The sequence below is a fragment of the Cornus florida genome, unplaced genomic scaffold, assembly GCF_030987335.1.
Source record: "Cornus florida cultivar Cherokee Brave unplaced genomic scaffold, ASM3098733v1 CherokeeBrave_3.0.0_Hap2_Chr11, whole genome shotgun sequence".
NCBI classification, from domain to species: domain Eukaryota; kingdom Viridiplantae; phylum Streptophyta; class Magnoliopsida; order Cornales; family Cornaceae; genus Cornus; species Cornus florida.
Genome location: NW_026775581.1, coordinates 113,400,377 through 113,426,791, shown reverse-complemented (window position 1 = coordinate 113,426,791; position 26,415 = coordinate 113,400,377). Strand labels below are relative to the sequence as shown.

Genomic DNA, 26,415 nt, shown 5'->3' with positions numbered 1-26,415 from the left:
AGCCGAAGACACAGAGAACAGCACACGACCATAAGATAAAGAGACAGAAGAAAGAGGGTGACCCTGAAATCAATCTCCCTCTCTCTCCTGTTTTCTAAAATCTTAACCTTGTAATCTCTGATACTCGGCTGAGAGGTTCAAGTCTGAACCCAGTTATTTTCCATCTTAAATTCTGTTGATTGGAACTTGGAAGATTCAATCAAAAGAAATAAGATTATTTTTTGTTTTCCATGGTCCTTTGTATAATCAAGATAGTATGAGCTCTTTCATCATTTGTATTCTATCTCAATGTTGACAGTGTCTTGTAATATTTCTCTTAATTTGTTTGGTAAATTCATTTTTGTTGTCCTAATTTGTTTGGCTATGGATGCAGAAATAGGGTACTGATCCACTCTCTTGAAAAGCTTGTGAAGTCAAGAATAGATTTCGAGATATGGGGTGATTGAAAAACATAAAACTATCTCAATAACCAGTTTGGGAAGATGCTAGTTGCAGAAGGGTAGCTAACAGGCCCAACAAAATCATATCTGGGAGTATAAAAATGGCTCCTCTTCAACTACCTTTGTCGGAACTTCTTTGTAAAGAGGCTCTCTCTTGTGTAAATAGGTTGTTGCAAAGTAAATTTGTTTTATTTCAATGACTAAAATCTATTTTTTTTCCCTAAAATTTTCGCACTCGTGTCCAAATCATTTATTGTTTTGGGGGCATTTTAACACACACTTTTAGATTCTATATCAGCTACTCTCTGAACATCTAAAGGGACACAATGTGAAATTATGTCAGTATCTTCACAAGCTTTGCAACTTCATGAGCCATTGTATTAGCCTTTCTATAATGTATAGCTCAAAGAGGAAGCATCGAACTCCTCTAACAGCAGTTTTGAACCTCAGTTGGACCACCCCTTTTTTGTTGAAGCTGCATTACAATACAAACAATCATAGTTACATTTGATCTGCTGTGATTATATTTTGATACAAAACTCTAATTGTATAATTCTTATATTGTTATGTTTCAAACAGTTTGGTCCACTTCTCAAAATTTGTACGTAATTAACGTTAAAATAATAATAATAATAAATTTGCTATAAGGCACCCTCAGTACAGCTTTTTTCTTTTTTCCTTTTCTCTAGTCCTTTTTCTACGAGGGTTTGACAATTGATTTTTATATATATTAGTAAAAATTCCAATGCTATGCCGTTTTTTTTTTTTTTTTTTAAAAGAGAATTAGAAATTGATCTTCAAAGGAGATTTGACAAAAAAAAAAAAAAAAAAAGAAAAAGAAAAGGCATGCCCTCCAAGAGTGCTTTGCCCCCGTGCCAAGTCTAATAATGATGAAAGTAATAAAATGAAGTAAAATAAAATTTTATTGTTTTACAACAAAACACGATATTAAACAATATCCATAACGTAAAATTCAAATTTAAGGAAGAAAAATTTATGACTTATAATTTCTTTTAGAAATTTAAGAAGGTTGAAAAAACACAAATTCTAAGAAGGATAAAAATGTTAATTGAGTATGAAGTAAGATATTGTTTAAGTATCCAAACGAGCAAAGTGAGTGTGTGAATTTCTTACTATTTGACAAAAAAAAAAAATAATAATAATAATAATAATAATAATGTAAGGATACTCAGAAAATTCCTGAATTAGCTTAGTGTGTACATATAATTCCAAAAATTTTAATCTATAATCTAAGAAACGGTTTTTTTTTTAAAAAAAGAAAAAAGTATTAATTGAAGTCGAGCGCGACTTAAGGTCACATTTTTTTGGGCGTTGTGATAAGATTGTAATCCTCCAGACCAATAAAAAGGTTGGTCTTTGAAGTCCTGGCCAATGAGCTTCTAATATGTCCCGAATTATTGGTTAGTTTCAGGCCATAGACATATTTGACTTCCTCAAGCTTTCACAAACGAAACATTTGTGTTCAGCAATTTCGTTTCTTTTGTTTTCTCAGAATCGCTTTGCTGATCGATCGGTTTTTTTAGACGAAGAAAATGATGGTTATCCGAAAGATCTTTCTGGCAGCGTTCCTTGAGGTGCTGTTAGAGAAGTTGGAGTCTGGTGTTTTGGAGAAGTTTGCACGTCAAGAAGGACTTGGTGCTGAGTTGAACAAGTTGAGCGAGACGCTGCGCATCATTCAAGCCATGATCGGTGACGCCGAGGAGAAGCAGATATCAGACGGAGCTGTGAAGAAGTGGCTGGAGGATCTCAACGACCTGGCTTACCATTTGGATGATTTGCTAGACGAGTTTGCCACCGAAGCTTTGCGACGCAAGTTGATGAACAAGGAACCAGCTCATGCTAGCACCAGCAAGGTATGGAAAGTACTCATCCCTACTTGTTGTACTAGCTTCCCTACTCCTAGTGCTTTTATGTTTGATCGTCGTATGAGGTCCACGATAGAGGTCATCACTGCCAGGTTACAAGAGATTGTAAAACAAAAAAATGACATGGGTTTGAAAGAAGTTACTGGAGGGAGCAGAGTAAGAGAAAGATTGCCCACCACTACTTCTTTGGTCGACAAAGCTCGTGTTTATGGCAGAGAAAATGATAAAAGTGCAATAGTTGAGTTGTTGCAGAGGAGGGGTGGAAGTACTAGTGATGAGACCGTCTCTGTCATTCCCATTGTGGGCATGGGAGGTGTTGGTAAAACCACTCTCGCTCAACTCGTCTATGATGATGACACTATGAAGGATCTCTTTGATATGAAGGCATGGGTTTGCGTTTCTGATGATTTTGATGTTTTTGGGGTGACCAAGACAATTTTTGAAAAGCTCACTGACCAAATCTATGACTTCAAGGATGTAGACAAACTTCAAGTAAAACTAAAGGAAATACTGTCAGGGAAGAAGTTCTTTTTTGTTTTGGATGATATTTGGAATGAGAATCTTCAACAGTGGGACCTCCTACGTCGCCCTTTTCTGGCTGGGGCACCGGGAAGCAAAATTATTTGTACCACTCGCAATGAAGGGGTAGCTAAAGTGATGAGTTCTATTCCGGCTGTTCCAACTTACCGTCTACGGAAGTTATCTCATGATGAATGTCGATCTTTGTTTGCTCAGTATGCACTTGGAAGTATAAATTTTGATGCACATCTGAATTTGAAAGAAGTTGGTGACAACATAGTGAAAAAATGTAATGGCTTGCCTTTGGCAGCAATGACGCTCGGAGGTATCTTACGCAATGAACTCGCCGAGAAAAAGTGGGAGGCTATATTGCATAGCGAGATATGGGAGCTGCCACGAGGAAAAAGTAATATTCTCCCAGCTCTTAGACCGAGCTACTTTCATCTCCCTGCCCACTTGAAGCAGTGTTTTGCATACTGCTCAATATTTTCGAAAGACTATGAAGTTGACAAAGATGAGTTGATCTCGGTATGGATGGCAACAGGTCTTTTGCAGCTAAATGAAGAAAAGATGGGTTTGGAAGATTTTGGCAAAGAATGCTTTGATGATTTACTGTGAAGGTCATTTTTTCAGCGATCAAGTGATAACAAGGAGAGATTTGTGATGCATGACCTCATGAATGATTTGGCTCAATTTGTTGCTGGAGAAATATGTTTCAGGGCAAATGATAATTTTGATGGTAATGAGCAATCTACAATTTCTAAACGGACTCGGCACTTGTCTTACACAAGTCAAAGGTATGAAGTCTTCCAGAAGTTCAAGAGTCTTTATGAGGTGCAACGTCTGCGTACTTTCTTACCATTACCAATTCACGAAGTGTCTACCTGGCCAAAATATCACTACTTAAGCAACAGGATCCTGTTTGACTTATTGCCTAAATTACATTGCTTAAGGGTATTGTCTTTGTCAGGTTACAAAATAAGCGAGTTACCAAATTCCGTTTGCAACTTGAAGCATTTACGATATCTCAATTTATCTTATACTTCAATCCAACGGTTGTCTGAATCATTGGGTACTTTGTACAATTTGCAAACACTGTTATTACGCAACTGCACAGCTCTTCGTGCATTGACCTCAAACGTTATAAATTTAATTTACCTACGTCATCTTGACAAATTTGCAGGCGTTGTCGAAGATTATTGTGGGAAAAAGCAACGGGTCAAGACTAACGGAGTTGAAGCATCTATTGCATCTATGCGGGAAGCTTTCTATTGTGAAGTTAGAGAATGTAATGGATGTTGGAGAAGCAATGGAGGCCAATTTAATGGGTATGAAGGACCTTGATGAATTAGAGTTGGGATGGAGTGAAGACTTTGATGATTCTAGAAGTACTGGAGAGCTTGAAATGCATGTACTTAACGCCCTAGAGCCACAAAGAAAGTTGAAAAAGCTTAAAGTTGAATTCTACAGGGGCGCGAGCTTTCCAACTTGGATGGGAAATCCAACATTTTCTAAAATGGTGAATCTAAGTCTTCGTGGTTGTATAATATGTGAATCATTACCACCACCGGGACAGCTGCCCTTACTCAAAGACCTACTCATTAAAGGCATGCATGGAGTTAAAAGCATTGGGGCCGAGTTTTGCAAATATGATTATCCATTAGAATCTCCTTTTCCTTCACTGGAGTCTAACATTCGAGGATATGCCGGAATTGGAGGAATGGTGTTTCTCAAATGATGACATGGAAAAAGTTGTACGACAATTGCCTCGTCTTCGAGTGCTTAATTTACATAAATGTCCCAAGTCGAATAGGATTTTAGTTTTAAGTCTTCCGTGTGTTTCTAAATTATTTGTGGAAGAATGTGATGAGATAGTGTTAAAAAGTGTAATTGATTTGACATCACTAACCAGCTTGAAAATTAAGAGGGTTAGAGGGCTATGTATACTCTCAGAAGAAGTGGTGCAATTTCTGGTGGCACTTGAAATAGTTGAATTTAAAAAATGTGACCAACTGTTAACTCCGTGGGAGAATGGTTTGACATTGGGGAAAGAAGATACATTGCTGCTACTACCTTTTTGTAAACTTAAAAGTTTGAAAATAAGAGAGTGCGCCAATCTGGAGAAGCTACCAAATGGGTTGAACAACCTAAAGTCTCTTAAGCGGTTGGATGTGATTGGGTGTTCAAAACTTGTGCGCTTTCTAGAAAATGGTCTCCCACCCTTTCTTAGCTGGCTTAAGCTTGAAGATTGCAAGGGCTTGAGGTGGTGTCCAACAGACACGTTTCCCACCACACTCAAGTATATTTATATTATAAATTCCATGGAATTGGAATGGGTTTCAGAGACAATGGTACACGATGAGAAGAGCAGCAGCAGTAGAAACGGTATGTCATCGCTTGAAACCATATCCATGATTAATTGGCCAAATATGGGAAGGTTAGTTGGGTGCGTCAAACATTTTGCAAATCTCCTTAGACTGTATATATGGAATTGCGATAGTTTGGAGTGCTTCCCAGAAAGAGGTGGTTTATCTTCCATTCCCCTAACAACACTTCGTATCTGTAAGTGCGTGAATCTGAGGTCTTTGCCGCCGTTCGATCAGATTCAAAGCCTGGCATACCTCTATTTAGATGGTTGTCCAAATCTTGAGTTGTTTGGCAATGGGAAGAGGAATGGGAATTTGCCCCCACAACTTGTTACAATTACAGTTGATGGTGATTACGGGAAGCCATCCCTGTCAGAGTGGGGCCTGCACAAACATTCAGCATCCATCGTGGATTTTCGGAGATGGTTTGCTTTCCTGATGAAGCGTTGTGTGTGTTTCCTGCAAAGTCTAACCGAGTTATTCATCTGGAATCTTTCGAATGTGGAATGCATATCATCAAAGGGGTTCCGAAACCCCACTTCTCTTCAACATCTAGATTTCTACCATTGCTCTAAGCTTCCGTCCTTGCCCATGGATGTACTGGCTTCCACGCTTCAATCGCTGAAAATAGAAAACTGTCCAAATCTAAAAGAAGGGTGTAAGAAGGAAAGAGAAGATTACTGGCCAATGATTGCCGACATCCCTTGCGTGGAGATAGATGTCCCTTTCAACATAGATGAATTCATTTCCTAGTGATTTGGGGAAGATGAAGCCCATTCTAAACTCACATTAACTATTCTTCTTCAATTGCAAATTCCTGCTCTACTCTACGTGCATTGAGAAAAAAAAACAAGCAATCCTTTTGATTTCTCTGAGTCTCTTGCAAAAAGCAATTGAATTCTACTGTATACGCTTTTGTGAGTAATTTTCTCCTTTCATCCATGTTCTTTTGTAAAATATTGATTGCTATATTCAATTCTACCGTATTTTATTACCAAGAAAAGAACTGATGTACACATTCTCAGATAAATTAAGGGATAACAATCAATATTTCAAGTAACTTCATATTTACAGAACACTTGCATTGGTTAATATCTAAAGCATAAAACAACATTGTTCACATTTCTCGATTCTGGCCTTCTTTTAAATTTCAAAATGAGGAAAGTTTCTTTCACTATATCGTTGTTAGTTGTTACCTATGAGTTCCTCATCAACTTGCAGCTCTTTTGTGGAAAAATTTAGTTCCATGAACATATTTTGCCAAATGGCAGTCTTTTTTTGTGCAATTGGGTCTTGATGTATTATCTCCTTTTTTTTTTTTTCAAGATCTGTCATGTGCCTTATAAAATGCTGGTCCTGGTGACAGAATTCATTGCTTTGGCTGCTCGTATTGTTTCAGGGCATTGTGCTCCTGCTCAACTTGTCATGGAGAATGTCCAGGAGTATCTTCAACTGCTGTTGTTTTCAGGTAACAAGCCAGCGGTATTTGCTATCAACCATTTATTATTATTATTATTATTATTATTTATTTTTTTACTTTTTGTGACTGTCCACAACTTGCTCCCAAAAGCACTCACTCCATTGAAACTGTGCTCTTGGGAGCAAAATGTAAGATGTTCGGAATACTTTGGTAGCATGTAAATTATGCATATTTGCAGTGGAACATTATAAGTGTGTTATTATCTTAATGCTCTATGTTACTTTGAACATCCTATTTTTACCTGGAGACTGCAATTTATCTATAAGCTAGAATTTTATGAAACTCTGCTCAAGTTGTTATTGTATAACAAGTCTGAGTTCTCTTGCCTTTTAAGTTGGAACTTCTAAAAATGTTGTAAATTGCATTGTTCATGTCTTCGAGTTATTTTAATTTACGTCAATCTTTTCTGGTCTCAACATATTTAGCTAATCAGTTGTCTTATTTGCAAGGGAGTGTCACCATATTTACTTTGTTCTTGTAGTTGAGTTCCACTTTCATGGTTATCTGATGTTGTTGAAGGCTTGAAGCAATAGAAACTTCTTGTGCCTATTATTTATTTTTGTTTGAAAAATTTGCAGCTGAAACTAAATTGATCCGCATTATTTATTTTTTTTAAAATTCTTGACTCTACATTAATTACATCTACAGAAACACAATTTTGTTCCTTTTTTCTATTTCACCTAATTTTGCTTAAATGGCTCAGGTGGTGATTCTCTTTTTCAATCGCATTGTTCTGCGACCCCAACTTAATCACGGTGGAGGCATGTAGAAATTCCAGACACATCAACTCATTTCATTGATGGGTTACATGTGGGGCAGCTCATTCCTTAGCATGTTTATGCTATTCACATGTAATTGGTATTGTGGACTTGATATTAACCCCTAATCTGATCCTATTTTTATCACAACCAGCATTTATTATTTCATGGTGTGTATTTTATCTTCTTGTATGTTTATGCAGTTGGTTCTTTGCTTTTGGCCGCTGGAATCTTGATTAGGCACTGTGATCTCTCTATAATTCTTCAGCAGTAGCATAACTTACTTTCTTACTATTTATGTCAGCCTTGAGGTATTTCAGAAAATCTTGGACTTTGTGTCTGTTAAGAATTACTGTTTAGCCTTATTATTCAATCTGCATATAACAAACAGAGTTGATATTGAGCTTCTCTCATCATCAATTTGCAGCTCTGTTTAAAGATAAGTTCACTGAATTTTTTTTTTTTTTTATTTTCAATTTTCTACTACTGTTCGTCTTCAGGTGAGAAGTGAGCGGTATTTGCCTCCAATAAATTATACTAAGGTTAAGCACGGTAGTATTAGAAATTTAGAATAGCGTGTTGTGAAACTTAAACCAAATGGTCCAAATCCAACTGTAAACTATCTGCATAAATTGAAATTGAGGTAGAGTTTATGAAATCAATATGAGTATGTGATTTTTTATGTGAATTTTAAAGCAATTCATATCTTGCTTGATTATACCAATGTTTTCATTTGTGGGTAATTCTAGCCGAGCAAAAGGAAAAACATTTCTCTTCATTTGTTTGGTAAAATGTTTTTGGTTGTTTTAAGTTCGCTTTGTTGATTTTTTTTTTTTTTTTTTTTCCTTTTCTTGTAATGGCTATAGATGCAGAACCAGAACCAGAACCAGCAAAGGTGACAGTGTAGGGTAATGATCCACTCTCATAAAAAGCTTATGAATTCCAGAAAAGATTCAGAGTTATTGCAAAGCAATTTTGTTTTATTTCAATGACTACTCCGTAAAATCTAATTTTTCTAAGATCTTCAACTCCCTTTTTATTTTTTGGAGAAAAATTTAGAATCTTTATCATCAACTACTCTATCTGAACATATAAATGGAAACGATGTTAAATTCATGTTGCGTTTGGGAGCATTAATTCGGTGCTTTAAATTCGGAATTGGAAGAAATTTAGTATAAAATTTAAACTAAATTTTCTTCAATTCCAAATTCAATCCGCCAATTCGGTGCCCCAAATATAGCATTGGTATCTTCATTTGCATTCGCAAACTTTGTAACTTCCTGAGCCACCGGATTTAACCTTTCTATAATGTATAGCTAGCAGAGGCAGAATCGAATTCCTCCATTTGATGTAATCAATTAACACAATTAAAACAGAAGGATGGTGTTTTTTTTGGTTGTTACCATGAAGTTAAGGATGTGGAGTTTGTAGAACTAGAACAAGTCCTTCTGCTGGCTTAGGATAAACAATCGAAAAAAATAAATAAATTTGGTACTACTTATAATATATATATATAATTTCAAAATTTATTATAGAAATTGAAAAAAGAAGTTTGAATAATATAAAATACTTTAGAGGTAAGTCTTAAATAATTTAATTTGTATAGGTTAAATACATTATAGTGATAGAACTAGATAATGTATTAATTTTTTTTTTAATATTTATTATAGAAAATAAAAAAACATATAATTAGAATACAAATAAATTATATCATTATCATCTCCTTGGTTTAGTCCCGTATAGATGAAATTACTATAAGAAAATGTCTTCATTCTTTTTTATCATCCGGCCATTTCCTTAACTTTTGAAGTTTATTTCTAACAAAATCATTCCCACACTTCCTGTCAGTAACCCTATTATTTTTGGTCAATCCATCTAAAAATATCACTCTATCGGTTTAAAATTCTACAATTTTAAAACTTTGTTTGGATTGATAGAATTTGAAGGAAAAGAAAAGAGAGAGGAATAATGATTTTTGTTAATGAGTAGAGAAAATGCAAGAAATTTGCTCGGGACGTGGTAGGGTTAACAAGACGCAACTACCAAAGATGGGAATTCTCTGTTTCACTCGTTCTCCAACGACTAGGGGTGGGGAGAAAGAGGCTTCATGAAGCTCGAGATTCAGTGGCTGCTTGATTGACTAAAGCCTATCGATCTCTGACGGACACTAAGGCCCACACCAGGGGGCTCGCCCGGCCGATGGTACGCCCATCGCCCCACTTCGCTCCAGTGTGGGGTCGCTGCTTCTTGGAGAGATAAACTATCAATACAAATATTTATTTATTATCCTTCCAAAAGTAAAGGATTGGAGGGAAATGATAACAATTTAAGTGATACTTTTACAATACCCAAAAATAAATTTTACATTTTAGTTAAAGAAATTTACAAGATATGTGAGTCCCACCCTCCCCACCTTAACATTGGTGGTATAATATTAAATTTGTTAAAATAATTTTTTTTTTCTTTAATATTTTTCAAACAAGAATGTTATGCTTCCTTTTCTTTCATAATTTACTCAAACATGTTATTCTATTTTTTCTTTTCTCCCTAGCCAGATTGGTACAATGAAAAAAAAAAAAAAAAAAAAAAAAAAAAGTGTGGTAAGGGAGGGAGAAAATATTGTTTGCTGTAAAATGTTAGAAAGAAAAGAAATAAAAATTAAAGATTTGGAAGAATACAACAAGGTATGAATAGTAAATTCGGTTGTCATTTCTAAAAAAAAACTGAGAGCAAATAAAAAAAAAAAGGGTAAAGTACACTAACACCCCCTGAGGTTTGTCAAAAGGACAGCTAGATGAAACTTGCTCTGTTTTGGGACAATGACACCCCCTCATAATATTTACAAGCCAAACAGAGCCTTAAAACATATGAAAAGTCAACATTACCCTTCACTATTTTATTAATTTTAATTATAAAATATTAAAATAATTAAATGACCAAATTACCCTCAACACCCCATCAATCCTACAACCGGATTCTGCAGCAACCACACCAAAACTCCACAACCACCAACACCCACCCCCAAACCACCGTGCCTTCAAGCTCTCCAATGGAAGGGAAGGATCAAGCTTTTGGTCTATCACCATGGCAATGTGAACAACTTCAAAAACACCATGGCAATGTCAACAACTTCACCTCATCCTCTCTTCCTGAAAAACCCTAACCTTCACCTTCTCAAAAGCCCCAACACAATCACCACCACCCACTTCAATGGCTTCCCCCTCAACCTATCTTCGTTCCTCAACAAACCCATATCGATCACCTATTCAACAACCCAAGTCCAAGATCGCCCAACCTCCACCTCCCAATCCCAAGATCGGGTCTTCAATTTCGCCGCCAGTCCAGCCACTCTACCTGAAAACGTGCCCAAGATGGCCAAATCTGAGCTCTAAAATTGGCGTGGAACCAGAATGAGCGTGATGGAAATGAGCCACAGAGGGAAAGAGTTCCTCTCAATCATCCAGAAAGTAGAGTCAGATCTGCGTACCCTTCTCAGCATACCCTCCGATTACGCAAGGCGGCGCAACCACCCAGTTCTCTGCGATCCCTCTCAATCTGTTGAAACCTCATTCTCTTCTTCTGGGTCGGGGGAACTGTTCGTGCTTGGGTTCGTCGATCTAAACTAGGCTTCACCGGATTTGGGGCTCGCTGGACAGAATCGGGTCTTGTAGTTTGAAGCTTCGTCAGACTGATGGCTCCAATTTTGTGCGCTGCCGTGGGATATATCAAGACCTGACAGAGAGAATCAACCAAGCGAGAGCACTCACCGTCGCCCTCGTCGAACAATTATTGCCACCGCTGCCATTAAGCCCAACTCATGACTTGCGTACTCCGGCGTTGGGTAAGCTCACCGATGGAATCGAAGGATAAAGGCCCGCATCCATTTACCATCGCCACCTGTCTATACATACATATATGTGTGTGTATATATATATATATATGTATTTGTATATACATATATATGTGTATGTGTCTGTGTATATATGTATGTGTGTGCGTTGGTGTTGGGGCGGCGGAAGAGAGAACAGAGGAGAGAGAGAGAAATTGGAACGGGTATCTGAGGATAGAATTATCATTTCATGGTCAATATAAAAGTCAAAGGACAGAAATGTCAACTCATTACCATTGGGGTGTCTTTGGTTATTATATCAAACTTGAGGGGGTGTTTTTGTCCCAAAATAGGCTAAGTTTCATCTGGCTGTCCTTATCCCAAACCTCAGGGGGTGTCAGTGTACTTTACCAAAAAAAAAAAAAAACTAATATTTTTAAACAATATTTTGCTACTCCTATTAAATTTTAATTATACGGAGTAATTTAAAAGTCAAAATCTATGAAAAGGCATGATTACTTTATTTTTTAAAAAATTTATCATTAAATACCATAACCATAACGGTCCATAACAACTCCTATCCTCTTATTTTCTTTCTGTCTAACTAGTAAAATGGTGCACTTTCCTTTCTTTCTGCCAAAACCAAACATAGCCTAAACCCTAAACCCGTCAACATCAGAAATTGAGACAATGAATAACAAAGCCTAAATGGCTAACGTCGACGGAATCTCAGCCGCCACGGAATCTTTTTCCGGCGTCGATGACCTTATCCAGGAAATCCTTCTACGTCTTCCGGCAAAATCGCTCATGCGATTCAAGTCAGTCTCCAAAACCTGGTTCTCTTTCATCTCCAGTCATCACTTCTCTCTCCTCTGGCACAATCATCGACAACTATCCGATCCTAAGGTCTCCGGCCTCTTCTTCTCCTACAGCGGTCCAATCGAAGGTAACAGTATCGAATACATTCCTCTCAAGGAAAATCTTGATCACAGAGAAAACGATTCTCACTTCATATCTCGACTTCCCGGTTTCGATGAACGAGTACTCTGCTCCACTGAAACACAACTTGTAGGCTCTTCTAATGGCTTATTACTTTATTGTCATTTGGATTTATATGAGAATCACTATCGCTTTAGGGTTTATAACCCCGCTACGAAGAAATTCTCTGATATTCCCTGGCTTTGGGACCCGAATGAATATCGGAGTATACATTTGGTTTTTGATCCTGTTAAATCACCTCACTACAAAGTTGTTGCCATTCGTAGCCCTAGGGATTCGAAAATTTTCTGTCAAATTTCCGTATATTCATCCGACACTGGTGCTTGGAGACCCTCTGGGGATCGTTTCAAGGTACGACCTGATACAAAATTTGGGGATAGAGTCTTCTGGAATGACACCATCATTTGGTTTTACTACACCCGGGAAGCTTCTCTGTGTTTCAATGTGGAACAAGAGCGACGATTCACGATCCCACCACCAAGGATTCGAGGGCGTTCCCTAAAACCTGAAGATGCAACCTTTCGGCATTTTGGAGTGTCTAATGGCCATTTGCATCTTGTAGAGCTCAATGGGTATTGCAGAACTAAGATTGACGTCTTTGAGATGGAAAGAGATTACTCCCATTGGTTCCTCAAGTATGAAATTGACATTGTTCCTATATTCAAAGAAATTGTTGGTTGCAACATGGATTTTGCTTTCTCTGTGTTTTCTTTAATTCATGGAGAAGTTGAAGAAGATTCAGTTTTGGTGCTGAACGTACGCGACACTATCATCTCCTACAGCTTCAGGGATAACACTTTGAAGAAGCTTTGCCGTCTAGGTCCACATGCTGGTTATTATCCAAATCCAAGGTTACAACGGTCGTATGGACGCTTTGATGTTCATCAGTACATGGAGACTCTTTTTCCTGTTTGATGGTACTCAATTAATCACTTGATTTCTTATTACTTAACGTTATTACAGTTTCAAATTACATTCTATGAACAATTTAAACTCCAATCTTATTATCTCTCTAGTTTACATTGAACCAGTAATGTTGTTTTATATATCCTATGTGACCACGTCTTATGTTGATATTCTGGAAAGAAATTTAATCTTCAAATTATAAATTCTGAATATATATTTTAAATTTGTTCCTAGTTTAATTGATTGTAGCAGATAAACTCTTTTTAATTTTTAATTTTTTATTCTTAGTTTAATTGGTTGTGGCAGAATAACCCTTTTTTTTTAACTTGTCTTTAGCAAACCACCACCACCATAAACCACCATGATCACCACCACCACCCACCATCATTTCTCTTTAGCGAACCACCACCACCATAAACCACTACCCAACCCCTCGTCATCTTCAACACAAACCGTGCCGGCATATGTAGATCATCCGAAAACCATCATCCAAACACGACCCAAACCACATGAATGAATCCATTATGTTAGTGCTGCTTGATCTTCAAATTCTCCCTCGACTGCATCTTCAATTTCTCAAAAAAAAAAAAAAAAAAATTTACAAACCCAGAAGTTGGGTCAATGCGTCTTGACTGCCAACCCCAACAAATCAATCACTACAGGGACATATACAATCCCAAATCTTGAATCCATTCTGTTGAGAATCACAAAACTTTCATGGGCTTTGTGGATGTTGCCGAAGAGGGAGCGGCCGTTGTCCTTGTCTCCAGAGAAGAAGTCGTTGTGAGCTCGCAAGTCGATGACCGAAGTGTATATATATAGTGGATGTTCTGTTTATGCACAATAGCTGGCTAGACCTAGTTTCTACTAAAGATTTTTAGAGAGAGATATAGTTATATATTTTTCTGATTGAATCCAAAGCTACCAAACAGAATCAAAATTATTACTTGGCAAAGTTGCAACCTAACAGAGAGAGATCTTGAAAGTCGGTCTATGAAGGAAAGGAGGAGTGGAGCGAGGATTTGGGCGATAAATTAGAGACAGAAAGTATCCAAATTGTTTTGGATTTGTTTCCAATTTTGAATTTCGAAAATGGGTCGTCTGTTTTTATATTTAGAGATCCAATTTGTGTTTTTTCACTGGTTTCAAGAAAAATCTGAAGCTCTGAGATACTCTCTCCATATATACACACACACTATATATACACACACCAACATTTGCTGAATTTTGAGGGTTCTTTGGATCTGTAGATGGAGAAGTGGATGGGTCTCCGTTTATCTAATGATAGAGAAAGAGTACTAAAGAGAAAAAGGAGGAGGGATGGAAATTTTAAAAGGGGCTGCTGATTTTGTTTGGAAAGAATTTGATTTGGATGATTCAGTGATGAACAGTGATACATTCATCACCGGTTGTGGTGGGGCAGTGGTGGTGTGGGTGGTTGTCTGTATATATATAGATGCGTATGATATGAGAAAGAGATGAAGATGAGAGTTAGAGAGAGAAAATATGTATACATATATGGATATATATATAGAGAAAGAGGTAATGGGTAATCCTTAAAATATTAGGTGTAATTTTGTCCTAATTGTATAGGTGCTTGTCAAATACGAAATTGTTGTGTATAAGTTGTCGTATTTGTAATTACATCGTGTTCAATGGCCTTATACATCTGTTCTTTTTTAATACAGTCGTAATGTAATTATGCCCCATAAGTAGTCATTTTTAAAAATTTCCCCAAACTATAAGGGTAAAACGATTTTTTTTTTTCTCTTCTGCTTGATCTTCGTCATAGTTTTTTATGGAGGCATAACCATGGATATGGACTGATTGTGCTACTACAATGGCTAATATTTTTGTTACAATAAATTCTCTAAATTTTGTTTGATAAGTAAGAAATTCTCTAAATTAAAACATTAAGGCTGTTCTTTGCATAGTTGCAACTATAAAAATTATTGTTCATGAATTCATCTTTTGAGAATGAGATCATTTATAAGTGGAGTGATCGCTACCCAAGGGTGCACTGTTGAATTAGATCTAGAGCGGAGTTGAATAGGTCTTGTGGATATTAATTCATATTTTGGATAACTTTTGAAATTATTGTTGATTGTTATTCAAATTATAATTAATCTTATTATTTTTTCAACAAATTTTCATCTACACAATTACATATCAGAAATATAAAAAGAGAGCAGGGACTCAGGAATTTCCGTGTGGAAATTCCTAATACGAAAAAAACCACGGGAGCTAGTTCAGCCATGATCAATCTGCTGTTAGAGGAAGAGGTTATAGACTAAGCTATCAGACTCTAGTACCAAGAATCACTTGATCCCTCCTGACTCAAACTTAGGCCAGACCACTCCTGATCCTCTTGCTGTTGATCCATCGATAAAATTCACTCCTTACAAACTCTGCTTCTCTGTTAGTTGCTCAATTTGTCTGCTCTTGATCGGTGATTCGCTCCTTAGTTTGATTTTTCTATACTCCTTGTAGTTGATCCATCTCAAGTACATACAACAATCAAGCCTTCGAATCCTAAATTGAGAAAACAAGGATTTGTTTCCCATAAAATATAAATTCTCTCTTCTCACGTGAAAGCTCTTGCTTTACACCCTTCATTGATGATAGTCATGTAGTTATAGTTAATAAAGATGACCCTGGCTATGAGGTAAGAAGAATCCTACTGAAAGCTTGATTGGAGAGAGTTTTCAAAAGTTCGATCAATCGAGCATTCAATTGACATAATTTTGGAATTTCCTTGATCAATCGACGCTTTAATCGAGACACATTGGATTCTAAAAACAATTTATAGAAAATCATTAGGTCTATCCATGCATCCATTGAGGCTTATGAGACAACCTTCGATCGGTGTACCTATTGTGCTATTTAGTTTTTCACCAAAATTTAATTTTCAAAACTTTCAAAAAATACTTAAATTTGAAATCCTATTTTAGGAAAATATACTTAGAAAATGATTTTTGAGCCTTACATCAACAACATTAACAACCAAAGCCTTTTTTCGAACTACTTGGGGTTGGCTACATAAATCTTATTCTATTTTGCTCTATCTAACAACATGGCCTCAATCAAACTACATGTTATCCTCTCTTTCTTTTTACTAATTTTGCCCACATTAACTTTGGTGTTCCTCTTCCCCGAGTATTACCCTCAATGTGGTTTATGTCACTCTTCCTAATTGGGGCACTTAAAAGGTCTTCTTTGCACATGTCCCAACCATCATTTTATCTCTAATTCATGCTACTTCAACCATCTCAAGAATGCAGTCATTTCTAATTCTATCCTTTCTATTCTTACCGCACATCCATCCCAGCATTTGCGTTTCCGTCAAACTCATTTTATGCCTATGTCGTTTCCTAATTTTTGAGCCTCCTTCAGATCGAATCTAGGTTCAATTAGGTCTTCCACAATCTATTTACCAGTGTTCTAGATTTATGATTGAGAATATGAATGTTAGGCTGTTTTGTTAGCAAATTTGAGTCCTTAATGTCTTCCATGGTTGTAGACAATCAATTTTAAACACTTTGACACATTACAAATCCAAGTCAGTAGGAATTTGCCATCACGACTTATATGTCTAATAATCATTCGGAGTTTAAAATTAATACTGCCCAGTTTTCATTTTCTGATATAAATTCAAATTAAAAAATTGAGTAGATTATAAGCGTTCAAATTTCCAAAATGGCCTTTTTGACATCTGGAGTTCTATTGTAATACTGATCAATTCTCATTTATATATGTATGGATTTCTTAATAATTTATTTGTTGTAAAGGATATGATAGAGTAGTTGTTCCTGAACTATTCTTTAATTTTCTAATGCCATTTATACATGTATGTTAACTCCGAATGTGTCATGTTTTGTGTATTACAGATGGAATCATGCCCGAAAAAAGGAGGTTGTGCTAGGTAGCTTAACAACCAGTGTAGAATTTTTGTCATCACCAATATGTCCCAGTAAAATTATTGGGAAAAGACTTACTGTTATACATTTATGTAGTTTAAATACTTTCAACTTTTATGTTCTTTGTCAAAATTTATTCGATTCAAGTGATGTTTAATGCTACTACTTGAAAAGTAGTCTTGTATTTCCAAGTTCCAAGCTCCTTTGTTATGTGTGGTCTATTCGACTAAGTTCTTGTTATGAACTCCTTTTGGCTTGCTTGTTCAGGTTATTTTTACCCATCTAGAGGTAAGGAATTGTGCTTCTTAATGCTATTGTTATTCAATTAAGCCTGATGTGCTTAAAGTCTTGCCTAATTGTGTCTGGCCTTCAGTTGGACATTTCTAGGCTGTCATCACTGTCTCGTTGGCCTTCATAGTTAGGTACCTCTCGATTGTTAAGTAACTTAGATGTATGGAACTCAACTCAACCCAACAAAGCCTTTTCCCAACTACTTGAGTTGTACTACATGAAATATATTATTTATTTCACTCTATCTAACTTGGTTGTATAGAACTGTTTATTTATTTATTTTTGTGTCGAATGGTGTATCTACCCTTTCTAGAAGTAGGATTAATCCCCAGAGGAAATGAGGCACCCTACAGTGACCATATTTTGAGTAAGGTAGGAGTTTACCTGAGACTTGTTTATATGGTCTTCGACTCTTCAAGAATAAAATGGCACAACTTGGTTAACCCGTTAGGTTTTTCAGGGAATGGGTTCATCAAGCATTTTGGCTATGAAACTAATTTTAGATTTTCAACTTGATATAGTGAGCTCAAAGGCCATTTTTGTTCAACTAGACTCAACTGATTCTCCTCAGTTAAGCAGTGGTCCTGGTTTTTGAGAATTTAGCATGTGGAAAGGCATCGACCAATATTCCAACTTCCCAACGAAGTGATAGAAAGGAAGAAAAGTTTGGAAAAGAAAAAGTGCAGACTGTGTTAAAGTAGTTGTTAAAGTCGGTGACATTCAGCTTTAAACATTGCAGATGAGACTATAAAATCTGTAATAAGTCAATCTCAACCGTTCAATTCATGTGTGAAATATTTAATGAGTTTCTTCTTCTTAGGTAGAAATAAGGCAAGTATACCTTGGCAGAATGAAAGATTGTAGGCATAACAATATGGAAACCAAGACTTCCACTTCTTCTACTTCTTCTTCTTCTTCTTCTTCTTCTTCATGTTGTTGTCAGGCACACAACTCCATATGCTGCCCCCGAGCGATAGAATTCTTCTGCAGTGCCTGTCTACTTTGTGTGTCTTGCCCACTGACCCTTGTCTGGTGTTGTATCAAACTACCATGCAAGATTGGATGGCGCATGGCACAGCATGTTGGGCACCGAGCATGTTGTGGATCGGATAAGAGGATTTTTGCAGCATATTCTTCATTTTCGGACATTGACTCCGATATTCAGACCGGAAAACTGCAGATTTCCTCCGGGACTGCGGCTGCTCCAAAAAGCAGGATGACAGAAGGGGCCAGTGATTATAGTTGCAATAGATCTGCAATCAACCGGTTTTCGAAGTAACTAACTTGGGTTTCTATTTTTTACTTTTTTGTTTCATTTTCTCCTGAAACTGCTTATTACATGCCATGCCAATTTCATTGCTTGGGCTTACCTTTGAGCAGTTCATGTCAAGGGGATGGAGTGTGTTAAGGCCACAACTTATGGTCCTCAAAAGATTTAAAGCAGCATCAAACATTATGTGTTTGTGTTTGTGTGTGTGTGTTTGTGTGTGTATATATATATATATATATGAGGCATTTCTGCAATCTTATCTAAGGTATGTTTGTTAGGGCGCTCTCAGAATGAGTTGAGCCCAAGCACCCACAAGACATAAGTTGGAACATTGTCTGAACTTTTTTAAGTTTAGATCATTTATATACTTTCAACCCTACATATTCTTCTACTTCTCATAACTGATTCCTTACTAATAATAAACCATGAATTCCATATAAAATTATCCAATTCCAACTCCAAGATGGAGATTCTTGATTAAATATCTATATAAAATGGGGTTTAGACTAACATATAGCTTCTCAACTTCCCTCTAATTTCACTCTCCATAACTTTAATTACCACCATTGTTAGAAAACAATAAATAATCTGTTTTTCTTTCTATTAAAATGCAAAAATTCAATTATTCTTGGTTCACAGTTCACTTACACACACACACACACATATAGCTTTTTAAAAGTTTTGGTATGAGTATTAATTTCTTGATTGGTTGATACAACTGGATCATTCTTCATAAATCATCTCTGTGATTATCGGAACCGATGATCTTTATCAAAGATTTAAGAGAGCTAAATTTAAAAATTGATTATGTCGTTCCCTTCACTGTGCTTGTTCATAATGAGAAGCTTAGTAAGAATTCTACAATGCCTTGTTTAACTCTCACCAGGTATATGAGCTAAAAGTAGTGCTAAAAACACATAGATTCACTGTGCTTGTTGTGTTCGGATTGTTTATTCTTAGATTTCATTACATTCAGGGACTTTGCACAGACACAAACACATATATTGTGGATCGACTTTTTCTTTGTATTGACAAGAAAATGCCACAATTATCAGAATATCTAAATGGTCAGTACTATATCCAGTCTTAATCAACAACAGTTTCTTTTATAGGTCTACTCAAATCCCAGTAAGTTGCAACAGACCGGAAGATCACTATTTCTAAGAACAAGCCTGACCAACAAACATGTATGAAAAAATTAATTACAAAATTCCGTGCTTTAATCGTTAACAAGACCGGAACGTCACGGACTTAATCATCGGAGGGGCATTGCACTGGTGTTTGTCAACACCTCATCTATCTTTGTAGGAAACTGGAAAACAATTGCTTCAAAAAGTTACTAGTATAGTCAAACACTTAACCACCCGTAATAACGTAAATGTTGTTAAAATTTAAAATTATCATAAAAAACAAAGATAAAAATAAAAATTATATCTAATAAAAGAATATTTATTTATATATTAATTATTAATCGAATCAGTGTTTTACAATTTTAAACTCTCTCTCAAATTTATTCCTAATTAGAGATGGAAGTTGGGCTGGATCGACGTCAACCCAAATTGAAATTAGAATGAGTCAACCTGAACTTAACCGAACTTTGAATTTTACATGTTAGTTTGAGTTTGAATATTTTGTGGTTGGTCAAATTTTTATTTTTCAATCCCCATGTCCGAAACTTTGTAATGGTATTATATGGTTTCACTTGAAAATTGGGGTTTGCTTTAATTTCAGTTCAAAAGGCAATATATGTCGAGTCAAGAAAAAAAAAATAATAATATTAAAATAAAAGCCCCTATTTGGCCAAAACCAAATATTCCAAATCAAGATGCTTTAGCTCATGTTTTGGTCCTCCGTTATTTGTTAATGTGTGCGTGTGCTGTATATAATAATATTACGTGTGATTAATATTGTTAAGTGGACAGAATACGTTTTCAGCAAAACATATAAATAATATAAAAAAAATGAAATTTATTTTGTGATTTATTTTTATATTATTTGCGTAAGTATTTTATCGAAATTTTAAATTCAAATGTGTATCAAGAATGTTTATTAAAGGGGAGAAATATTTTGGTTAGCCGTTGGATTGGAAAATCAGAATCCGACAGAGAGAGCGCGCGAGTGAGAGGGAGGGTGTCAGGTCACATATCAGTGAACATAATGGTGAAGATGATGGATGGCGGCAGAGGCGGCGACGGAGACGGCGAGATGCTGGCGGCAGAGGCGAGATGTTGGCGGCAGATGCGGCGACGACGGCTAAGGATTCTTACTGGGATGGCGACATGGCTTAGCGTTTGGGTTATCTCGAACGGCAGGTTTGGTTCTGTAACCCCATAATTTTAGTTTTTAGTCAATTCGACACTCAGCCTACTCAGCCTCCCCAAACAGGGAGGAGGGTTGTACCCCATTTAGGGCAGAGCCCACTTGTAATCTGACCAAAAAAATTACTATCCACTGAAAACGGACAACTTTAATTGTTTCTTACAGAAGAAGCTGGTGGAATGTCGACGAAATCTCATCCGCCACTGAATCTTTCCCCGGCGGCGATGACCTTATCCAGGAAATCCTTCAACGTCTTCCTTCAAAATCGCTCATGCGTTTCAAGTCAGTGTCCAAAACATGTTCTCTCTCATCTCCAGTCATCACTTCTCTCTCCTCTGCCACAATCATTGGCAATAATCCGATCCCAAGGTCTCCGGCATCTTCTTCTCCTACAGTGGTCCAATCGTTGAAGGTAGCAGTATCGAATACATTCCTCTCATGGAGAATTATTCTTCTTTATCTCGACTTCCCAATTTCAATGACCAAGTAGTCTGCTCCACTGAAACACAACTCCTAAGCTGTTCTAATGGCTTATTACTTTGTTGTCATTTGGATATATATGACAATCACTATCATTTCAGGGTTTATAACCCACTACGAAGCAATTCTTAGATGTTCCCTGGATTTGGGACCCAATGGAATATTGCAATTTACATTTGGTATATTGCAATTTACATTTGGTTTTTAATCTTGTCCGCACTACAAAGTTGTTGCCATTCGTAGCCCTAGCGGTTTGCAAAATTTCTGTCAGATTTCCATATATTCATCCGAAGTTGGTGGTTGGAGATCCTCTGGGGATCCTTTCAAGGTACTACCTGAAGTAAAATTTGGGGATAGTCTTCTAGAATGACGTCATCATTTGGTTTTACTACACTAGGGAAGCTTCTGTGTTTCAATGTGGAACAAGAGCCACTATTCACGATCCCACCCCCAAAAATTAGAGGGCGTTTCCTAAAACCTAAACATGCAATGTTTTGGCACTCTGGAGTGTCTAATGGCCATTTGCATCTTATAGAGTTATATGGGCCTTGCAGTAGTAAGATTGATGTCTTTGAGATGGAGAGAGATTACTCCAAGTGGTTCCTTAAGCATGAAATTGACATTATTCCTATATTTGAAGAAATTTTTAATTGCAACATGGAGTTTTCATTCTCTGTGTTTTCCTTAATTCGTGGAGAAGTTGAAGAAGATTTAGTTTTGGTGCCGAACTTGGGCGTCGCAATCATCTCCTACAGCTTCAAGGATAACAATGTGAAGAAGCTTTGTTGTATAGGTCCACATGCTGGATATTATCCAAGGTTACTGCGGCCTTCTGGAAGCTTTGATGTTCATCAGTACATGGAGACTCTTTTCTCTGTTTGATGGTATTCGATTAATCACTTGGTTTCTTACTACTTGAAATGAGTACAGTTTAAAAAATTTCAAATTTAATATTTATTTAACTAAATTCTATGAACAGTTTCAACTTCCCTCTTATTGTCTACAAGTAACTATAATAAAAAATTTAATAATGATGGTGCGATTGAGGAGGGTCAAATGTGCCACCCGTTACCTCAAGTTCACAATGGCGCGATTGATAAAAATTCTTCATGGTTACTTGTGATGCTATTTTCTTCTTATATAAGATAAAGCTGTTTTACATTGACAAGTCATCCCTAATTGATTTATTTTGCTTTGGTTTGTATGCAACATTCTCTGTGGCTCTGTTTTTCAATCTGACAAAGTTCTATTTTGAACCTAGAATAGATGTGAGCTGGTTGCGCTTACAGTTCCAAAGGCTGTACCGTCAACCAACTATTATGTAGATTTCTTGTGAGGCAGGGATTGTTGCTTGGTGCAATGGAGTGTGCCTTCCGGCACAGTCAGTTAACGGGGATCAACTTGATGTAGTGACCTTTACTGGGTTAACGCCATCTCTGTTTGAGCGTGGCTCTGCGAGTTATATAAGACCATTTTAGTTCAACCAGACTCAACTGATTCTATGGGAACCAGTGGTCCTGGTTCTTGAAAATTTAGCATGTGGAAAGCACCAACCAAGATTCCAACTTCCTAACGAAGTGACAAAAAGTAGAAAAGTTTGGAAAAGTAGAAGTGTGAACTGAACTATGTTAAAGTACTTGATAAAGTTGGTGACAATCAGCTTTAAACATCACAGATGAAATTATAATAAATTGTAACAAGTCAATCACAACCGTTCAATTCATGTGTTACCTTGTAGAAAAGTGAAATATATAACGAGTTTCTTCCTTGTTAAGCAGAATTAAGGTAAATATACCTTGGCAGAAGCAAGATTGTAGGCATATCAATATGGAAACCAAGGCTTCCACTTCTTCTTTATGTGTGTGTATATATATGAGGCATTTCTACAATCTTTATCTAAGGTGTGTTTGTTAGATCTCACAATGAATTAAAGTCCTCATCTGTTTAATCAAATGGATAATGTTGCAAGCTCCATCAAATGGATGAGGGTGCTTCTCATGTGAGAGCGCCTTCGCCATAGTTTTTCCCTTGCTGTTAACTATTGCTATGGGTTTATGTGCAATAACATTGTAGACCAATTGAAAGGAATACAATGTAGCTTTGGTGGTGCTCTTGTTTCATGTAAGTTTTCCTTGTGATCTAATTCTGTCATCCCTATCTATTGTTGTAGTCTATGTTATCTGGTCTGGGGTAGATTTATCAGGTGCAGATATGTATGTTAGAAATGCCTAAATCTCGAATCTTAGGATACATAAGTTTATCACATGAGTCTATTATTCCTTAAAAATATACTCAATAATAATTGAAACTAAATAAAAAATGGTGGAAGAAAGAGATTTCATCTATAGGAAATCCTTCTTTGCTATTGAATTTTAACTTTTCTTCCTTTTTGATCAGCAAAGAGGACAAGTTGCTCGATTTGGGTTTGTGTTTCAGACACATAATCTTAACCCGTTTCCATGTCCGCGTGTAATTGTGTATTGTTGATAAGAGTACGTTAAGGGAAATAGGAGAGCCCAATAATAGAAATCCGGACATATATAATCTTTTAATTTATGATATTCAGTGTGACCCCATTTTATAAGAGATTCTGATTCTCTACTGTGCACCAGTGGATCCGGTACATACTGTGACTGAAATTAACCCAACAGTGCACAGCATCGGATCCCATTCCTTTTATAAGAATCTTATGGAGTATATTTTGCACTATGTGCCATACTTCTGATGTGTAGATAATTACATTATTATGTGAGTTACACACACACTTCTATAATATGGGTCCTTTTGTTAGTGGTTGGGTTCATGGACACTAGTGACTTCTTTTGTCAACCAGCACTCACAAGACATAGGTTGGAACAGTGTCTGAAAATTTTATTTTGAGCATTTATATGCTTTCAACCTAGCATTCTACTTCTATTCACTGATTCCTTACTAATAAACCATGAAGTTCATTAAAGATCATACTTATAAATAAAAAAGTCCATAAAAAAATCATCAATTTCCTATCCAAGATGGAGATTATTGATCAAATATCTATATAAAATTGGGTTTAGATCCTAACAGAGTTTGTCAACTCCCTTATAATTTCATTTTCCATAACTTTAGTTATCGTGATTATGAGAAAACAATGAAGTTTCTGCTACTTGATTGGTTGATACAATTTAATCATTCTTATAAAATCATCTCTCTTATTATTGGAACCATGATCTTTATCAATATTTAAGAGAGCTAAATGTTAAAATTTGTTTACTCTAAGCTCCACCTACATTATGCAGACAACATGTTCCAAAATGGTGGACTAAAATCAATCTTGATGATATCATGCCCTTCATAATGAGAAGCTTAGTAAGAATTATGCGAAGCCTTTTCTACTCCAACTAAGTATATGACGAGCAGAAAATTTTGCTAAAAACTTAGGAAAACATAAGAAAAACTTAAATCAGAAGTTCCCAAATTCTTCCAAATGAGAAGAGAAATAAGATCAGTGTGTTCACTGAGCCTTTTCTGTTGGGATGTTTCTTCTCAGATTTCATTAGATTCAGGAAACTTACACACGCTCACAAACCCATACATTGTGGATTGACTCTTTCTTCTGTGTTGACAAGAAAATGTGCACAATTATCAGAGATATCAAAATGGTTAGTACTATATCTAGTCTTCATCAACAACAGTTTCTTATATCACCTGTGTTCTCTAGTTAGAACTCCATGTATGTGGCGTAATCGTTGGTACTTGTCATACCCTCGAATTTCCGAATGTGGGTTGGCCAGGCCCACGCCCGAATATCCGAGGATATCAAAACAAATTGATAATAAACGAACACAGAGTACAAAAGAATAAAGAAGAATAAATAAAATGCTGACAAGAAACTAAAACGATAATCTAATAATAAACCTCATAATATATTTCCATTAATTAATAAACTCTTCTGATACAACTGATCCTCCAAAATACAACTTGGGAATCCATACTGTGTGGACCCCTAGAAAATCCAAACTAAACAAATGACAGTAATCTAAAACAGGAAACTGAATCATAAAGGAACTCCTATGTAGCATCGAAAGAATGAAGTAGATTGATCCCCGCTTAGCACGAACAACCTCTACTCGTGACGAACACCTGAAAAATAATGGTGGGTCAGGCCCACAAACAAGTTCTACTCTACTACAGTCCAAGCAGAGATCCGATACACGTATACATCCTAGTCAATCCAACAGTAACTAGTAGTCCGTATATATATATATATACACACTAAAGGAACCTCACTAGACTATAGGGTTGTCTCAACCTGAATAGTAGGCAACATGCAAAACGCACATATAGTGGGCATGAGTACCTAGACCTACCAGGGTACACAACTACACTATATCTAGCTACACATTCCTGGCGATATACGCGCCCTAACCATTGATCCTGAGACTCAAACTCATATCATGGCACCATACTTATATATATAAAATCTAGTAACCATCCTATCCAGTATAAATTAATCCTCCATAAGTCATTCAACTTGTTCAGCTGACCTGACTTTAATATAAGTAGGACTTAACATTTTAGTTAATCCATTCCCTTATATAATAAATTAATCCTCCATAAGTCATTCAACTTGTTCAGCTGACCTGACTTAAATATAAGTAGGACTTAACATTTTAGTTAATCCATTCCCTTATATAAAATAAGTAGGACTTAACTGATAAGTTAATCCATCCCTAAAATACCACCGTCCCATACCGGTGCATTAAATCACACAATCCAACAATTGATGTAACAATTAAGGAAATACATCAAACATTCCATAAATAACTATGATAAATATGATATCAAGTTATTACATAATAGGAATGACTTATTATTTCTTTAAACTTCCTATATCATATGTCCTACACAAACTGAATCTTATACATGATGATATTTTATTATACCGTTAAATAAGGATTCTCTATATCCAATTCATC

General features: G+C 36.3%; 5 protein-coding genes across 8 annotated transcripts; all 5 read left to right on the top strand.

The window, feature by feature from the left end:
* Positions 1-1,867: 1,867 nt before the first annotated feature.
* Positions 1,868-4,094, top strand: LOC132282323 (putative disease resistance RPP13-like protein 1). Of its 2 annotated transcripts, none has more exons than XM_059783955.1 (2): positions 1,868-3,642; positions 4,029-4,094. In XM_059783955.1, exon 1 carries the CDS (start codon positions 1,994-1,996, stop codon positions 3,461-3,463), a length of 1,470 nt encoding a protein of 489 aa, XP_059639938.1. In that variant the 5' UTR covers positions 1,868-1,993; the 3' UTR covers positions 3,464-3,642; positions 4,029-4,094. The 2 variants fall into 2 exon arrangements, with proteins under 2 accessions (XP_059639938.1, XP_059639939.1); XM_059783956.1 differs by having other exon boundaries at positions 1,868-3,917; positions 4,029-4,092.
* LOC132281889 (putative disease resistance RPP13-like protein 1) lies at positions 3,509-4,583 on the top strand. The gene is made up of 3 exons (XM_059783549.1): positions 3,509-3,642; positions 3,816-3,900; positions 4,029-4,583. The coding sequence occupies exons 1-3, from the start codon at positions 3,509-3,511 to the stop codon at positions 4,581-4,583; spliced, it is 774 nt and encodes a 257-aa protein (XP_059639532.1).
* A 1-nt stretch (position 4,584) lies between these two features.
* Positions 4,585-8,582, top strand: LOC132282324 (disease resistance protein RPP5-like). Of its 3 annotated transcripts, XM_059783958.1 has the most exons (4): positions 4,585-6,128; positions 6,611-6,679; positions 7,395-7,549; positions 7,653-8,582. In XM_059783958.1, the coding sequence occupies exon 1, from the start codon at positions 4,588-4,590 to the stop codon at positions 5,962-5,964; it is 1,377 nt and encodes a 458-aa protein (XP_059639941.1). In that variant the 5' UTR covers positions 4,585-4,587; the 3' UTR covers positions 5,965-6,128; positions 6,611-6,679; positions 7,395-7,549; positions 7,653-8,582. The 3 variants fall into 3 exon arrangements, with proteins under 3 accessions (XP_059639941.1, XP_059639940.1, XP_059639942.1); XM_059783957.1 differs by lacking the exon at positions 7,653-8,582 and having other exon boundaries at positions 7,395-7,617; XM_059783959.1 differs by lacking the exon at positions 7,653-8,582 and having other exon boundaries at positions 6,578-6,679; positions 7,395-7,617.
* A 3,094-nt stretch (positions 8,583-11,676) lies between these two features.
* Positions 11,677-17,291, top strand: LOC132283753 (F-box protein At5g07610-like). Its single transcript, XM_059785764.1, has 2 exons — positions 11,677-13,194; positions 17,071-17,291. Exon 1 carries the CDS (start codon positions 11,987-11,989, stop codon positions 13,190-13,192), a length of 1,206 nt encoding a protein of 401 aa, XP_059641747.1. The 5' UTR covers positions 11,677-11,986; the 3' UTR covers positions 13,193-13,194; positions 17,071-17,291.
* Positions 17,292-20,659: 3,368 nt separating this feature from the next.
* Positions 20,660-25,189, top strand: LOC132283754 (uncharacterized). The gene is made up of 2 exons (XM_059785765.1): positions 20,660-20,973; positions 21,146-25,189. Exons 1-2 carry the CDS (start codon positions 20,819-20,821, stop codon positions 21,468-21,470), a joined length of 480 nt encoding a protein of 159 aa, XP_059641748.1. The 5' UTR covers positions 20,660-20,818; the 3' UTR covers positions 21,471-25,189.
* The last annotated feature ends 1,226 nt before the right edge of the window (positions 25,190-26,415 follow it).

Excerpts from the sequence above, each read along its gene's own strand:
- LOC132282323 (XM_059783955.1), top strand. The coding sequence starts at position 1,994 with ATGATGGTTATCCGAAAGATCTTTCTGGCAGCGTTCCTTGAGGTGCTG.
- LOC132283754 (XM_059785765.1), top strand. The coding sequence starts at position 20,819 with ATGGTGAAGATGATGGATGGCGGCAGAGGCGGCGACGGAGACGGCGAG. Across the intron at positions 20,974-21,145 it reads TGGGTTATCTCGAACGGCAG|AAGAAGCTGGTGGAATGTCG; the intron begins GTTTGGTTCTGT and ends TGTTTCTTACAG.
- LOC132283753 (XM_059785764.1), top strand. The coding sequence starts at position 11,987 with ATGGCTAACGTCGACGGAATCTCAGCCGCCACGGAATCTTTTTCCGGC.
- LOC132281889 (XM_059783549.1), top strand. The coding sequence starts at position 3,509 with ATGCATGACCTCATGAATGATTTGGCTCAATTTGTTGCTGGAGAAATA. Across the intron at positions 3,643-3,815 it reads TTGTCTTACACAAGTCAAAG|GTTACAAAATAAGCGAGTTA; the intron begins GTATGAAGTCTT and ends TGTCTTTGTCAG. Across the intron at positions 3,901-4,028 it reads TCTTATACTTCAATCCAACG|GCGTTGTCGAAGATTATTGT; the intron begins GTTGTCTGAATC and ends ACAAATTTGCAG.
- LOC132282324 (XM_059783958.1), top strand. The coding sequence starts at position 4,588 with ATGGAAAAAGTTGTACGACAATTGCCTCGTCTTCGAGTGCTTAATTTA.